The sequence below is a fragment of the Cottoperca gobio genome, chromosome 4 (genome assembly GCF_900634415.1).
Source record: "Cottoperca gobio chromosome 4, fCotGob3.1, whole genome shotgun sequence".
Taxonomy (NCBI): domain Eukaryota; kingdom Metazoa; phylum Chordata; class Actinopteri; order Perciformes; family Bovichtidae; genus Cottoperca; species Cottoperca gobio.
Window position 1 is genome coordinate 19,977,658 of NC_041358.1, and position 14,488 is coordinate 19,992,145.

Here is a 14,488-nt window from a genome sequence, read left to right on the forward strand (position 1 = left end):
TACACTGCGCATGTTGTGTTACATTTGTGTAACTATTGCCAGCTTGTTTGGCCAATGTACATCAAAATAGATATATAGCTTTGATATCAAATTGTTTTTTCCCTACAGTCTTTCGCTTTTACTGAAATGATTATGCTCATCCTATTTTCACTGTGAAATACTTCTTAATAAAGCTAAAATACTGCCTTTTCTCTGTGTATCAGACTAAAAAGGCATTATAAGAAGGAATATTTGAGGATATATATAATAAACAGTATTAAACTGCCTCACGGCTACTGCAATATAAAGATAGAGGAGACCAATTCTAAGACCTAGAATATGGTAGAAAAGACTTTCTGCGTAAGATTTTATTATTTTTGTTATTCTGCTGTTGCTTTGTTGATGGTTCTCCGTGCTGCTGCTCATTGTTACTGTTTGTTTTGGTCTGCAGGAGTCAGAGGGAGGCCTGTATGTGTGTATGAACACATTCCTGGGCTTCGGACGGGAACATGTGGAGAGACATTATCGCAAAACAGGACAGAGTGTTTACATGCACCTCAAACGACATGTCAAAGAGGTACGTTTTACACCTGCCATGTATTTTTATTGGGTGCTGACGTTTAACAGCAGTAATAGTAAGATTGAAAATAATAATCTTTTTTTAAATAGCTTTTATAAATCACATTTCTAAAAAGGGTTTTGCAATCAATAAAACAATAATACACAAAAGGAAAAGACAGATACATCAATGTGATAAATATTAATCAAGAATAGAAAAGAAAAGTCAAATATAACCACAATAAAGTGGTTACAACCAATAATTTATTAATTCAAATGTAAAACTTTGTTTCAGTGATAATCAAGATTTGTTTGCCAACTTCAGACAGATCTCAATTGCATACAAATGAGATATATATATATATATATATATATATATATAAAACACAATCTATTTTAGTATAAGTGATTTAATTCATACTAGTTATGCACACATTTTAACACACATAAAATAATCTTATAACATGTGGGAAACAAGCATAACATAGCAAGCATAAGGAATAAAAAACATTCGTAACACATTAACCTTCATGTATTATAATAATAATAATATATATTTATAACTCCCTACTTATGTTTCCTAATGTAGTTAATATGATAATAATAAAACACTGTTGTAAAAATATATGATCTTTATAAAAGTTAGAATTGTTGAAAAATACTGTACAATAATAAACACTTAAAAATGTCCTTATAACTGCATTATAGTGCATTATGAACCATATATTAAATGTTTGCATACTGATTTATTTAAAGCACTTTAATTAAAGTATAGTTTACCACTATTGTATCACTTGCTAGGAGTATATCAGATCATGCCACTAACGCTGTAGGATTACAGGTTAAATTGTGACCGTGGTGACTGATGCTGCACTTCTGAAAGGTGCTTTAGATAAAAAAAAGTCCACTGAGTGACCGGGATCTCTGATTCCACGATGCCATTATTTTGAACGTCAGTGATTAAATTAGATTGAGTGACTTGCATATTCTTGGAGCTTGAATCAACATCAACATTAAATTAAAGAAAGATTACATTATTAACTTTGTTTTTAGCCTTTTCATTGGATCTGCTGACCTTTAGACTGTCTGAGTGTTCGTGGCACTTTATGTTTTCAACTCTCTGTATCTAGCTGTACTCTCCATATAACGTCTATAACCTTTCACACTGTTCTGTTGGTAACGCTTTATTTTAGGGTTCCTTCATTTCCTTATAATATCCTATGACGTTTGCCATTAAGAACATTAATATTTGCCTAAATATGGGAAAATTAGAGAGTTTTCATTTGGTACTCTTCTAATTAATCAGTTGAGTCAGTACACAGCGGGTCAGATGAACAAGCAATGATATTAAATTTGATTAAAAGCCAGTATACAATTCCATATATTGTGTATAGAGACTAAAGTTTCAGATAATAAATGAACAATAAATGAATATTTACTTGGGTTTAAATGGAGCCTTTTGTTTAAGATAATTCTTATTTTCCCTGTAAAATGACCTAAAAAGTTGCTTCTGAATTTAAAGTAATAGCATCATACTGATTACAACACAATATTTGAAGTAACAGAATCTCTTTATATATGTACACATGGTGGACAAAGTAACAGGAGCATCTTACAATATAATGCAACCCAAAAGCACAGCCCTGCAACAAATATGTTTAAAGGATTGTAGAGAGCCTGAGAGCTTTTGATTCAACTCTCTGGTAGCTTTTGAAGTTTGTGGTGGTCTTGCATTGGATTGCATTATACTTTAAAGCCTTTCTATTATTTTGCTTATCCTTTTTTATGTGTAAATCACTAAGCACTCTGGTACCCAAATCTAAGTACCCAAACAAGCCCCACTTTTAAAAGTTGTTGGTGAACAACAAAGGCCTTAGCTGCTGCCGTGTTTTCTCACTGGCTCTAATTGCCCTCAGATAAGCTCTGCTTTGTAAAGAGATGCTATTTCCATGCCTGGATCTGGCCTGAAAACAGCTGCTTCACATTCTGCAGTCCTCATGGTCTCGAGTGTGTCAGCATTCTCTGTCTTTCTGTGCGTCTGCCACCGTGTCCGCCTCCTCCCTGCTGAGTGAACAGGAAGCAGTCACCAGAACCTGATGGGATTAGTAAGAAACCAGTCAGTGACACTGGGATGTTTTGCTGCCAGCCAGTCATTTGGCAGATTCACTGATTAAGAGCTTTTGTTGATGGATGTGTCAGGGCAGACATGTTGGCAGACTGAACATGTTTATCTATCTGTCTGTTAAAGATTGATTATTCTATTTTAGTTTTTTACCAATGAAAAAAAAAAAAAGGAAAGATGATGACACGCTCTACAGGCAAAGACAGGCCCAAAACACATGGCGTTAATGGTATCTGCAGTCTACAAATCAAACTGTGCAACAGAAGCAGTTTCATTTATCATTCTTTAATTTTGTCCATGCCATGGAAGGGTTTTTCCCCTCGCCTTGTAACCTGACCCGGCAACTGGAATATCCAACATCTATTTCTAACAAAATGACAACCATCTGGACCTTCTGTCACAGCAGAGCATAAAAAGCCTTTTCCTGCATTTTACAAAGAGAATCATCAAAGGTGTTAGAATGTGCTTTTAATGTGATGAGAGGTTCTTTGATCCAATTTAAACTCTTCTTTCCTGTTTTGCCCAGAAAGCCACAGGAGCTGCAGCAGGCGCCATCCCCAGACGAAGAAATGGAAAAGTGTTTCTAGGTAAGTTAGAAGCAGTTGTGGAAGAAGTACTTAGATCCTTTACTTAAGTGAAAGTATCAATTCCATTATTTAAAAATACTCCATTACAAGTGAAAATCTTGCAATAAAAATGAAATTATCAGTGAATTTGTATTTATAGCATAACATTTAATTATAAGTAAAAGTACTCGTCATGCAGAGAGATGGCCCCTGTGACTGATGTATTATTATACATGACATTATTAGATTGTTAACACTAATTCATCAAGATGTAAATAGCAGTACAGCTAGGCGAGATGGAACTAGTTTTAAACTACTTTATATACAGTTAGATAGTTTAATCCTGTAGTTACGTTGATCTGAGGGGGCGCAAAATGATTAATGGAGCCAAAAAAAGAAACATTTGTACACATTTTTAAAACTTTCATCTAATAGTGGCTATTTGCGGAGTAAGATGGGGGAGTTTTATGTCTTTGGGCCTCTTGAAAAGTTATTAATATATATATATTATAATATATATATATATATATATATATATATATATATATATATATATATATATATATATATATATATATATATATAATAATTAAACAATGTGACCATAAACGATTGGGAACCATTGGTTTTAATCTTTTAACAATACATTGTATTTTATAAGATTATCCAATGTTCTTAATTCGAAAAGTAATTGTAAACTGTAGTAGAGTAAAACGAGTACAATACATCCCTCAGAAGTGTAAAGAGTAGCATAAAATAGAAAACTTAAAAGTACTTGTGTTTTAATATGAATGTAAATATGATTTATGTGGTCAGAAACGCTTCACTCCGCTAAGAGACCCCCCTCTATTACAAGCTGCTGTTATTGTTTGTTACACTGTGGTGACCTGCCAGCTGCCCCTCCAGCCGGCCTTTACCCAAAGCGTCAGATATTTCTTCATGATGAGACCTCTCCTCCTCCTCCTCCTCCTCCTCCTCCTGTGCTCCAAATATAGCCCATTTATTTGTATATGTGGTTGGTAACTGTGCTAAATCAAAGGGGGTTGGTTGGTCTTCGGCCTCTCAGCTGCCACCACCTGTCAACCTCCCTGACACACTTCCACTGCAGCCATGACGCTGCTTGGAGAGGACCAGGTGTCTCTCACCCCCTCCTCCCTCACTGCTGGCCTGGTGGGGGAGGAATTCCTTCCTCTTACCCTCGACGTAATTGATGTTTCTGTTTTATCTTCGTACAGATTTTAGTAGACTTTACTATCCATTATCGTCCGATGACTGCTGTGTTTTAGGTCAATCCTCCAGCAAACGTCTAACAGAAATTTGTCAGAATCTCTTCAAGGGATTCTTTCTGTCGTCCATTTTAGATCTTTGATGTGTATGTATCCGCCGTCATCTCCATACCAGTCCAGTGATCTAATCTATCTGATATCGTCAGACGTTACCATGAAGTCAGTGGGCACAATGACAATGTCAGGGATAACCTATGATCCTGTTTCTCATGAGTCATTACACGTCTTTAGGCTGGAGTGCAGAACTCTGTACGGAGATTTAAAGGGACACGCCACCTAAATGAAGAAGTTATTTCCATGGCCTAGGAAAGTTCAATCATTCATTATTAACATGAACTGCTCTCTCTTAAAGCCAGAAATCAGAGAAGTAGGTCTCTAACATTTTGGGAGAGTTTTCATGTTCACTAAGATTTTTGGATTGTCTTTGACCATAAGAATAACATGTATGAATTTTGAAAATGGGCATGGTTCCCCTTTAGGAGAAGAGGTTCTCTCTAGATATTCTTAATATTCTTAATATATTTTGAATCAAAAAGCTGATCAACTCAAATTGTGAGGCTTGAACGCCTCTCTTTGTCTTACTTGATAGTAAACTAGGGCTGACATTGATCATTTAAATTTTTAAAAATCATTTTCTCGATTCATTGATTTATCATTTGGTCTAAAAAAAGGTCAGAAAACACTTCCTATAGCCCAGGATGATGTCTTCAAATGCCTTGTTTTGTACGAGAAACCGCCCGAAAACCAAAGATATAAAATGGGAAAAAGCAGAAAACTAGCTGAAATGATTAATAAATTCTAATTTAATTCAATTTAATTTTGCAGTGATTGACCAATCTATTATTTGACTAATCGTCTCTGCTCCATGGTAACTAAATGTATATTTGTTTTGAACTGTTGGATAAGGAGATACTTAGGTGTGATGAACATTTTCACTGTTTTCTGACATTTTATAGACCAAATGATTAGTTGAGAAAATACCAAGCAGATTATTATCAATAAGTCAAATAGCACAGACAAATGTCAGAGAAATGTCGAGCCATCCTCTACACTCCTTTAGTAGCTCTATAAATTGCCGGTGATAAGAGTGTGTGTGATAAATGGCTAAACATAGCTCAACATGAATTGTGTATGAGCAAAAAAGTCATCAGCAGCGTATGAAGTCATCCTGTCGCTGTTGTAAAGGAAACAAACCAGGAACATAAAAGAAGAGCAGACCTCACACTCGAGAGAAGAGAGCGTCAAATAAAAAAGAACAATAAAGTAACGTCAATGTTTACTTCCTCCCCTGTAGATTTAGAGCTTAACCGTGATTTTAACGGAGAGGACTATGAATATGAAGACGAGGCCAAGCTTGTCATTTTTCCAGACCACTTCGAGATCCCCTTACCAAATATTGAGGAGTTGCCCGCTCTGGTCAGTGAGTCGGTGCTGCACGGGCTCTTGTGTGTGTCCATGCATGTCGATGGGTAGGGTGCACTCAGTGGTTCCCCTGTCACTGAACAGACAAGGTTGGTCGTTCTTGTCTTGAAGATCTGCAAATCCTAAAGTGAAAGTTTCATGGGCACACATTTTATACTTCGCACTCAAGCTGTTAGCTTCTCAAAGGTTTTCATTTGGATGTTTTGCCAAGAAAAGATTCTGGGGAACCACTGAACGCACTTACTGTGTATATTTCTGCTCCTTTTACTCCTGTTTTGCTTTGCGTTTTGTCTTTGGACCTCTATGAGCTTCAGCAGTGAATGTGGCTCGGTGTTGGCACGTCATGGGGTTTTGGTTTTCAAATGATTTAACGCATGTATCATTTAACGTTGTAATTGCACAAGTTGTGGTGTTGAGCATAGTTTTTTACTCTCCTTGTTTTGCATGGTTTGTTTCTGCACTACACCTGTCTTCCTATACTGGATCATCGCTCTATGTGGCACAGCTTCACATTGTCTTGCATAGATCTTACATGTCAACTTTTGTCCTTTCTATTTACTGTTATTGACGACTTACATTTAAGATTTAGTGTGTCTACAGTAGTAAAAATAAAATCTTGTATCTGCCAAATGCACTGTTAAAGAAAGAGCGAGAGATAGATGTTTGGTATATTTTCAACGTGACCTGAGTCACACCCACTGTTGTTTCCTGTGACGTTCAGGTGACCATAGCCTGTGACGCTGTGCTCAACTCACCATCAGCTTACAAAAAGCAGGAGCCTGATTCCTGGGAGGAGGAGATCCAGGTGTCCAAACATGCCAGGAGCCTCAGACAGCTGGATAATGAGGTCAGGATCCCACCCAGGTAGGAACGGCACCAAGCCACACTGATGTATCCTTTATACAGTGGGCCTTACATTTCTGGGTAGACATCAATTGTTGCATTTGTGCAGCCACAATGACTGCATTATTTTTTCTCTTGCCGTTTGCCTCGTTTATCCAGTCTGTTGGCAGAATTGTTTTTAATCTGATCACTTTTTCGCCTGCTTATGAGCAGTCATTCAGCAAGTCTTTGCATTACTGCAGGAATTAACCAGAGTTTCTGTTTCTTTGCTATCAGGGGCTGGAAGTGTCAGAAGTGCGAGATGAGAGAAAACCTGTGGCTGAACCTGACAGATGGAGCAGTGCTCTGTGGGAAATGGTTCTTTGATGGGAGCGGAGGCAACGGCCACGCTCTGGATCACTTTAAAGAGACCAAATACCCCCTGGCTGTCAAGATGGACACTATCACCCCAGACGGAGCAGGTCTGAGACATGTGGCATGATGAAGTCTGTAGTTCGGAAATGTGCATGTTAAGCTTTTTCAAAGAAAATCGGGCCTATCATACTGACTTAACCGAGTCTTTGGTTTCAGATGTCTACTCATTTGAAGAGGAGGAGGCTGTGTTAGACCCCCACATATCAGAACACTTGTCACACTTTGGAATAGACATGCTGACGCAGACAAAAGTAAGTTGTCTAAGCTGTGATCAATCAAAGCAAACACAAAGTGTGAGGCTTCCACAGTGAAGGTTTCTCTCCCTCTCTCTCCCTGCAGACGGAGAATGGTCACCACACGGACAATAACTCCCGGCCGCGGGTCAGTGAATGGGAGGTGATCCAGGAGTCGGGCATGAAGCTGAAAGCGGTGTTTGGTTCTGGTTACACAGGCATCAAAAACCTGGGCAACAGCTGCTACCTGGGCACAGTGATGCAGGTGCTCTTCAGCATCCCAGACTTCCAGAGGATGTGAGTACACTGTGATGAGACTTCACTTAAAGGAAAACACAACTTTTTTTTCAATGGCTGTTTTTACTTTTTATTAGTCTTTGAAGATCAGTATTGTAGCAATAAGAAAGAGACAACATACACTCTAAACCAGGGGCGTCTAACTCATTTGAGTTGTAGTCATGGGCCACATAAAGCACAAATACATGTAAAGTATTTCTCATTACGTCGACTTACTCGCTTGTAATTATGTGTTTGTTGAATGTCTCGCTCTGGATTAGGTATGCAGAGCAATACTTCTTTTAAAACAACTTTGGGTATTTGAATAACTAATATGGGCACCAGCAGAATGAGTTAGTGTCTTCTCAGTGCCACCATGTTTGTTTCCAATGGTCTTGTGTCTGTGTGATGTCCCTTGTGCTCCATCTGATGTGAGCGTGTGACATGTATTTTGATCTTTTAGGTATGTGGGTAATCTTCAGAAGATATATGACTATTCACCCCTTGACCCCAGCCAGGACTTCGCAACACAAATGTAAGTGACTCCAGTGTTTTTATAATGCTGTGTGTTAAAATATGTTTTCTAGTTTTTCCTACATGTTATTTTAAATACTTATGTAATAGTAGTGCAAAATAGTGTAGTAGTCATGTAAGCCAGTGTGTTGCAAGAGGTCAGTACGGTGCTGTGTTCAATATGAAAGGAAGGAGAGTGTTAGCAAGGCAGGCGATAAATATCAGATGCGTGAAGCAATACACGTCTCATGTTCTGAGCCACATTGCCAGATAAACCTCTTTATACCTTTTGATATCGGATAGCCTTCCCGTCATCTCGATTCAGGTTATTTAGAAAGAAATGTGCCGGGCCCAGATTAACTAAATATCATGTATCCTGTACTTCATACAGATGATACTGTGAATAAACAACAAGGTACAGAAAGAGGTTCAGAACAGTAATCCAGATACAACAAACAATACAGCTGATGTAAAAACAATGCTCAGCCTGCAATTATTCGTTGCTATAATTGTGAAAATTGTGTCGGTGTGATGATTATTTGGAAAACAGTAATTGTGAAAATTGGTTAATGTTTTAGATTTTATTTTCTATAATCTGCATAAAATACATATCTTGGCAACAAAACTGTTGAAAAGGAGATTTTGATTTACAGTCAGGCTTTACTGGTTAGATAAAGGTTAAATAAGGTTACAATAAATACAATTAAATGTTTATTAACAGGAGTTTCTTGATAAAATATGATGAAAGGCAGGTGCTTTCATTATATTAAATGTAAATCATATATAGACTAATATAAGCTTTTGAAGAAATTAATATTGATGAAAGTAATTGTACTGGAATGGGTTCGGTGACAAAGTTAATGTGTGATATGATGAAACATTCTATATAGAAAAAATTATGTAATAATTAAAACATTTATTTTAATTTAAAAAAGGGAGAATTGACATTAATAATAATTCAAACAAATAAAAATTTACAATATGTACAATAGTTTAAAAAATACTACATTGTGGTAAGAAGCATACACATACATTAATACAAAATATACTGGTCACAAATAAATAATAGATTAGAGACCAAGGATTTAGGAAAAGACGGAGAATAGAAAACGAGAGATGTTCCTGACAGTCTTGTTACTATGGCAACAGAGCTGCGTTTGAAGCGGAGACTGCTTTGTGAGACTGAAAAGTCGGGGTTAACAAGTTAGCTGCTGCTCGCTGAAGAACAAGCGTTTTGAAATGTTTTTATCTGACGAGTAAAGACACTCAGGGTGTGTCGTCCAAGAAATATCCCAAAAATAAACTAATAGACCGACAACAGTTTGTAATGTTTGTGTCTTTTGTTGTGGTCCAACAGGGCTAAACTGGGACATGGACTGCTCTCAGGCCAGTTCTCCAAACCACCCATGAAATCTGAGCTCATTGAACAGGTGATGAAAGAAGAATACAAGGTATTAAACTGGGTATGTCCAGATTCCAAACAGGGTGAACAGAAGCATGTTAATACTGAGTGGTGGCAGCAACATTTGTCTTTTTCTTTTGATATCCAAACTGTTAAGGGTTGTCAGAGTTTCAGCTTGTCAGTTTGATGATTTCCCAATTTAAACATGAAACAAGTTAATGCAGTATTTCTGTGTTATTAATACACCAGAGCATTTATAAGAAAGAAACGGTTAGCTGGAAAAGGAAGACGTGATATTTTGATAAATTGTCAAGATTTCTTGTGCTCTGACCTTTTTTTCTTTTTAGTCTGAAAATAGCTGCTGGCTGCAACTCAAATTGTTTATGAACACAGCTCCAGGCACGGCTCTAACACTGTGTTTTGCTTTTTAACTCCCTTCCTTAATTAAGTCAAAAAATATTATCTGTGCTATGGTAATGGTTTTGTTGCGCTTCCTACATCTCTCAAGTCTTTTTAACAGTTTAATTTATTACTTTTGGTATTTCTTTGTGCGTTTTGCTTTACTAATCTAAATGCACATGCTATGAAATCCTTATCTTTTTAACCTCGTACTACATAGTTTCCGGTAAACTAGGAGAGGAAAGCCATTAAAGCATAATGGAGCTCAGCACTCGGCCTGTGAGCCACAGTAATTGATTGGGCAGAGCTGTGATCTGGCACTTCCTACACATGTAATGGTGGGGTCCGGTTTGGATACATATTGACAGCTGGGAAGGGGCTTGAGTTGGCATGTTGTGGTCAGTCTGTACTAAGGAAATATTACCCATTGCATTAACATATTCTCATTAAAATGGCTTTATAAGTTTACTCCCCTGACAAAAATTGTATGGGATACCTATTGTATGGGATACAAGTTGTCCTGCGTAGTGTGGAAGGTATGTGCACACCTTGGATTTATTTATAATCAATTGATTATGAACATTATGACGGGTTTTTATACGAAATGATGATTTGATGAGAAGGTTTGTCACCCTCGTGTCTGTCTGTTATTATAAAGCAGGCTACCCTAGCAGGACATTAGCTTAGCCTAGCACAAAGGATATGTGACTGTAACTAAGTACATTTACTCAAGTATTGTATTTAAGTACAGTTTTGAGGCACTTGTACTTTATTTGAGTATTTAAATTTTATGCCACTTTATACTTTATATTATAAGGCAAATATAGTACTTTTTATTCTACTACATTTATTTGATAACTGTAGTTACTAGTTACTTTGCCAATTTAGATTAATTAAAAATATAAGTGTTGATATATATATCTGAAATAGATACAATTCTGCATAATGAGTACTTTAAGTATATTTTCATGCTAATAATTTGGATTTCTGATATCCGGACAGCGCTACTAATGAGCATCATGCTTGATCTTTGTTTTTGGATCTCACAGTGAAGTTGGAAATATGATAGTTTAGAGATTCATCACAGGGTGTAAAACAAGTCAGTTTACTGAAGCTATAAAGACATGTATGTATTTGACATAGTTCTTCATTCTGGATCCACTGGTAGTTCTCCTGTGCAGAATCTGGTTCTGGGTGGGCCACCAGCAGTTGCTTTCAGTGTGTATCTGTAATATTCTCTACCATCTGATGTCTTGTCTTATACTTCCCTCTGAAAAAGGTGAGTGTTCATGCACAGTCAGTGTGTGTGACGCCCAGATGTTGTCATTCCAGCACCAGCAGAAGGGCGTCTCTCCCCGTATGTTGAAGGCCATGGTGAGCAGGGGACACCCAGAGTTTTCCTCTATCAGACAACAAGACGCCCACGAGTTCCTCCTGCACGTCATCAACGTGGTGGAGGTGAGTGACGCTAAAACCTCCGAGTACGTCAAAATATTCACAGGCAGTAACTGTGCTTGTGTGGAGAGGTCATGTTGGTATGTACCATGACATTAACATTCATAAAGAGCATGTGTTGAATTGATGAATCAAATATAAATTATAATATATTGTGCTGAATCTAAATTTAGCTCATCATTTTTCAAGCAGTTTCTGAAAAATATCTTTTAGTTTTAGTTTTATCTTAACGTCTTGTATACAGTAACATACATCTTAATATATATACTTGCTGTAGTTGATTCTTAAAATGTAATAACTACACATTTGAAGGGAACATTTACTATGATTCATGAATGAATACCAACTTAATTATAATTAGATAGATATGTCAAGCTTTGGAATTATATGTATGTGTATACATGCATGTTTGAGCATCCGGTTACTTGTGAATGTTCTTGGTAGATAACGCCAGGTAAAGCTACAAACGCACAACAGAAAGGGATGCTGGCTCTCACAAAACTGACTTTGAATTTCCACAGTGAAATTGTATAACTTTTACAAAATGGCCGGGTTACATCTGACCCCTAACACACATAGACAGGCAGTTTATTGGGAGGGGAGGGTCTGTTTTTGACTGAACACAGCACACTGTCTCTGTCTGGTTGGTACGTACACATGGGGTGCTCTCACGTGTCTTTCTCAACATGGATATATATAGCTCAGTGCTATCTGTTACACAGGGAGGCCAGATAATGCTTCCTATTCTGCCTCAGCCATTATACATGCCCTGACTAGAACCAGAAACTTCCTCCGCTTCATGTTGTGAAGATCAGCAGCATACCACGTAGATTTGCCGAGCTTTCATTCATCCATGTTGCCCCATCATCTGTGGAAAGCTTCAGCTCTTGTGCTCGAACTTGTTTTGTTCGAAAAAGGCTGTTCCTGTCCCTTCTTTAGTCCGCTTGCTTGCCTCTACAGCTGTCTGTAAATGAGACACAGATTTAGTTATCCAGACATAGATAACGTGACCAAAGCCACCACCATCGGCAACATTTTCCTGTGTCTATGTCAGCCGGCATACTTGGCCGTAGTGAAATTATAACTTGTGTATTTCTGTAGCCTCTTGGAATAGAAGGGCTGGGTTGCAGAAAGGCTGCAGTGCAAACTGGTGTGTTAAGTCGCAATGCCATCCTTCACCACAGTCTTCAAATAAACACAGTGTGAACTTCGATGACCCCTGCTGTTCATGAGCAGTGAGGAGACGCAGAGCCGCTCAGGGATAACGATTAATGCGCCTGTGATTCTGAAAAGATGTAAGCCTCTCAGTTATGGAGGCTAAATTAAAGAGATGCATCTACATTATGAGCGACTATTAAGAGATGTGGGTCAAACAGCAGTTGGGTTGAAGTCAAGCCAGGAGACTAATAAACCACAGCAAGGAATAGATTAATAGATAGAGTTGCATTTCAAACCTCAGGCTGCCATGTCACAGAAGCTTTACATGTTCACGTGGAGCTTCTGCACAGCTCATACGCAGACATGCAGTATTTTAAATAACAATACTTATGTTTTTGACTTGAAACTGCTAAAATACAATCAAACATATTCAGAGCTTACTCCGAAAGGTATTTGTAATAGCCACAAAACACTAATCAAGTTTATATGAGATTATCGGTTTATTAGCGCAGATAGGGAAAGATAAGATGCGTGACAGCTTGACTTCCATAAGGATTTAATTTTGTTAATATAAGTCAAGAATTAATTGGTAAAAAAATTAATAGAGAACACTGTTAGTTTGGGAGCAACCATTTTTATCAGTGTTAGACGATCACATCTTTATCGATACTTAAAAAAGTCAATATGTCTGTTATCAAACTGAAACATGCGCCTCATGTTGTTATTGTTATTCATACTCACCCTCTCATCCTCCCTATATGTTATTGTCTCACAGAGGAACAGCGCAGGTTCAGAGAATCCAAGCGACGTCTTCCGCTTCCTGGTGGAGGAGCGAGTTCAGTGCTGCCAGACACGTCAAGTTCGTTACAATCAGCGGGTGGACTACTGCATCCAGCTACCAGCTCCCTTTGAAGCGGCCACCAATCGAGGTAAAGGAGCCCCCCGTACACACTAAATGTCCCGCAGCAGCAGGAAGCCACAGCTGCCTCTGGTCGATCCAGCTGGCACGCCGCTGGTCTCAGGTGGTGCCAGCCTCTGGGAAAATCAGCAGCTCCTTCTCTGAAAGGGCACAGAAGGTCATGGCGTGCCACCCTGGGAGCTGTGTGGTTTAGAGTGAGGGACGACATTAGGGACATAAGAATCTCATGACATCTTGTCAGCAGCCATCCTCAACGCCTTACATAATTTATTGATATTCAAATGAAACCTTTGCCGCCCTCAGATCTGATTTTTTAAAATAAAGAATATTATGGAGTTTTGTAGATGTAAACACTTGTTTGCGCAGCTCAAAGTGTTTATCTTTGTTGTAATTCTACCAGAGGAGCTGCTGGCATACGAAGCCAAGCGGAAGGACGCTGAGGAGAACATGCGAGCTCCTCCTGAGCCGGTCAGAGCACGGATCCCCTTCACCGCCTGCCTGCAGGCCTTCACAGAGCCGGACAACGTCCCCGACTTCTGGAGCTCAGCGCTACAGGCCAAGTCCGCCGGAGTCAAGTAAGCAAAGGGGGCCGCCTGTTCTCGGGCCTGGAATGACGACTCTACACCTCCAGTGTTTTTTAATCACCTCTTTAAATATTTAAATGCAAACCAATTACATTTGAATTATTTTCTTTTAAACCCCCTTTTTTCAAATCTGTTGTTATTTTCCTCTGCAGAACTTCCCGTTTCGCCTCCTTCCCAGAGTATCTGATTTTGCAGATCAAGAAATTCACATTCGGGGATGACTGGGTGCCGAAGAAACTAGGTAACTATCTTTCACCCTTCAACCTGGGATTTATACTTTTACTGGGCTCCACCAATTTTGTGACTCAGTTATTTATTTGTAGTGCTGTAAACCTCCAGCAGAGGGCACCATCAAACAG

General features: G+C 38.3%; 1 protein-coding gene across 3 annotated transcripts in view; it reads left to right on the plus strand.

Annotated features, from left to right (window-relative positions):
* usp13 (ubiquitin specific peptidase 13) overlaps nt 1-14,488 on the plus strand; it is a 30,839-nt gene that overhangs the window by 2,188 nt on the left and 14,163 nt on the right. The window contains exons 2-14 of one of the 3 annotated variants that reach the window (XM_029429339.1): nt 431-556; nt 3,186-3,246; nt 5,806-5,927; nt 6,655-6,797; nt 7,053-7,237; nt 7,347-7,441; nt 7,530-7,720; nt 8,163-8,234; nt 9,570-9,642; nt 11,346-11,471; nt 13,402-13,555; nt 13,946-14,120; nt 14,282-14,370. In XM_029429339.1, coding sequence (XP_029285199.1) covers nt 431-556; nt 3,186-3,246; nt 5,806-5,927; nt 6,655-6,797; nt 7,053-7,237; nt 7,347-7,441; nt 7,530-7,720; nt 8,163-8,234; nt 9,570-9,642; nt 11,346-11,471; nt 13,402-13,555; nt 13,946-14,120; nt 14,282-14,370 — 1,612 coding nt within the window. Of the gene's footprint in view, nt 1-430; nt 557-3,185; nt 3,247-5,805; nt 5,928-6,654; nt 6,798-7,052; nt 7,238-7,346; nt 7,442-7,529; nt 7,721-8,162; nt 8,235-9,569; nt 9,676-11,345; nt 11,472-13,401; nt 13,556-13,945; nt 14,121-14,281; nt 14,371-14,488 lie in introns of all 3 variants that reach the window. The other 2 variants (XM_029429338.1, XM_029429337.1) reach the window with 2 other exon arrangements.